Raw genomic sequence first — 2620 nt, forward strand, 5'->3', positions numbered from 1 at the left:
GTGGGACCACATCATACCTATTTCCAGATGGCAAAGCTGAGATGCCGAGAGGCTCAGGGAAGCCCAGCCCAGTGACCTGTCATCTCCCTTACTGCCTGTCCAAGAACACACATGGCTTTTTATTTTCTTTCCAAGAATTATTTTATTATTTTAAAATTTGCTATAGGGCATATGTGCTCACCAGGGAGAGAGAGACAGGAAAAGCGAGGATGGGCAAGGTCCCAGACTGGAACCACCGAGGGCTGTGTGGGAGTTCAGTGCCTCAACCACCACGCCACCTGCTGGCCCCATGTATGACCTTTTGAATTCTCACCACAGCCCTGTGTGGAAAACTGAGGTTCAAAAAGCCTGAGAAACATGCCCTAGGTCACGGCTAGGGAGTGGGGCCAGCACTGGGGCCAGCACTGGGGCCTGCCTGCTAGCCTCCAGTTTCTTCCAACCACAGTGGCCAAAGCTTCGTGCATCCTTCCTCGAGGGCTCTGGGTGCTCCATGCAGGGTTAAGATAACCCAGGAAAAGGGCTTTATGGTGCTAAATGAGACTCGATTGGGCTTCTAGAAGCTTCCTCCTCTGATCAGGGAACCCACGAGTGTCCCAGCCACAGTGTCTGTGCCCTGAGTTCCTGCAGTAGAGCCTCGTAAGAGAACAAAATAGAGCAGCTTCCTCTGGTGTACCCACTGTCCCTGTAGGACTATCCATCGCTGTGTAACAAATGACCCCAAAACTTGCTGGCTTTGTACGAACATTGACCGTCTTACAGTGTCAGTGCGTCAGGAGTTTGGGAGCAGCGTAGTGGCGTGTTTGGGGTCAGGGTCTTTCAGGTGTTGGGCTGCAGTCATCTGAAGGGGCTGGGGTGAAGTGAGGCACTCTCAGGTCCTCGCCACACGGGCCCCTCCACCAGCCATTTGAGTGTCAGTTAGCATCACCCAGAGCCGGTGACCAAGGAGAACACGGAGGCAGCAGCGGCTCCGGTGACCTGGTCTCCAAACCCACTTGAGCCTTTCCACTTGCATTTGTCGCTAAGCCCAGCCCTTCTTAGGGGAAGGCAATTAGGTCTCACCTCTGGAAAGGAGTATTGAAGGGACACACGAAAGCCCTGCAGCACCTGAGGGGCTGAGGGCAGAGCAGGGAGCACCGTGGCCAGCTGCAGGGGGAGACTGAAGGGAGGACGGAGGCTTCCGCTCAGCAGGAGCCGGCTGTGGCCCCGCTCCTGTGCTCCCGGAGGGGCTCAGGGTCCCTGTCGCCCTGCAGGACCTGCACTACATCTTCATCCCCTCAGACCTCCGCGACTACTTGATGCTGAGATCTGCCATCCTGGGTGTGCCTGTCCCTGAGGGCCCCGATACAGGGGACAGGTGAGCAGCTCTCCTGGCTCACAGGACCCCTACGGGGCTTGTGGGTGGAGGGAGGCAAGAACCCCCCAGCACCCAAGAGCTCCCGACTCCCCCCAGGTGACCCCTCCTCCTCGGCAACCCTTCTGATAGCGGACTGGAGGCCCAGGGGCAGTTGGGGTGGAGGGAGGCCTGGCTCCTGGCTCAGGCTGCACCTCCATGACCGACCCGGGCACCCGCTGCTCGAGGCAGGCGGGCGGCAGCAGCGGGAGGGCTTTCCCCCGGGTCAGCTGTCCAGTTGAGCACGTTCTGGAAACTGAGAGGGGTGCTGGCATCCTGGCAACTTCCCAAGGCCATGCCCATGAAACGGGAGAGCAGGCCTTTGGGGCCCCGTGTCCTGAGAGGCGGGCATAAAGGGCACTTTGTCTTGGGGCTGGCTCCCACCTTCCTGTGCAGTGGGCCCCGGTCCAGCGCTGTGGAGCCATGCCCTGGCCCTGTGAGCCTTCCCCTAGCAGCTCTGAGACCGCATATTGTCCCTGAGATCAGGCCTTAGAAAGCTATGCCACTCCTGGGCCGGTGCACTAGGACACCTGGTGCAGTCCCCGAGGGGCAGCTCAATGGCCAGCCTGAGTCCAGCCCCGCCCAGTGCCCCCCGCCCCCATCATTACCCAACAATCGCTGCCCTGGCTTTGTGACCCGGGCAGGGCCGGGCTCTGGGGGCTGCCTCAGGACATCAGGTGGACACAAGCCTCCTCAACACCAATGAGCTCCCCCTCCCACACCCCTAGTCCGTCCCCTACCCAGTCCCCCTCCCAGTCCCGGTCCAACAATGTTGACATCTCTTCTAACCAGCAGCCCTACTCGGGCTCGGGAGGCTCAGCTCCTTCCCCCTCCCCCACCCGGGGGTCTTCTTCCCGCCAACCCTCTCACCCTGTCACCCCAAATGCCTCTCAGCCCTCTTCCCGGGCCTCCTCCCTGACCCCCAGTCCCCACGTCCAACATGCGTCCCGAGGCCCTTCCCAAAACCCTACTCCACCCCCCTCCAAATCTCCCTCCCAATCTGGTTTAAAATCCCTCTCTCGAAACCCTTCCCTCACACCCTCTGCACCCCTGGCCAGGTCCCCCTCGCACAGCCCGGCCACCTCGGCCTCCTACATCGGCCCTATCCGGAGCATCCCGTCCTACATCACCCCCTACGTGCCCCGCTTCATGAAGGAGCCCCCTTTTTTCCAGCCCCCTACAGCCCCCCTGCCCCAAAACAAGTGCTTTCCCTGTGCCTTTCCCTGCCCG

At 60.5% G+C, this 2620-nt stretch overlaps 1 protein-coding gene across 1 annotated transcript in view; it reads left to right on the forward strand.

Moving 5' to 3' along the window:
• Positions 1 to 2620, forward strand: part of ST6GALNAC2 (ST6 N-acetylgalactosaminide alpha-2,6-sialyltransferase 2) — a 20168-nt gene that overhangs the window by 14311 nt on the left and 3237 nt on the right. The window contains exon 7 of the mRNA XM_027770811.1: positions 1251 to 1354. Coding sequence (XP_027626612.1) covers positions 1251 to 1354 — 104 coding nt within the window. The remainder of the gene's footprint in view (positions 1 to 1250; positions 1355 to 2620) is intronic.

This window comes from Tupaia chinensis, unplaced genomic scaffold, assembly GCF_000334495.1.
Source record: "Tupaia chinensis unplaced genomic scaffold, TupChi_1.0 Scaffold000159_1, whole genome shotgun sequence".
Lineage (NCBI taxonomy): Eukaryota > Metazoa > Chordata > Mammalia > Scandentia > Tupaiidae > Tupaia > Tupaia belangeri.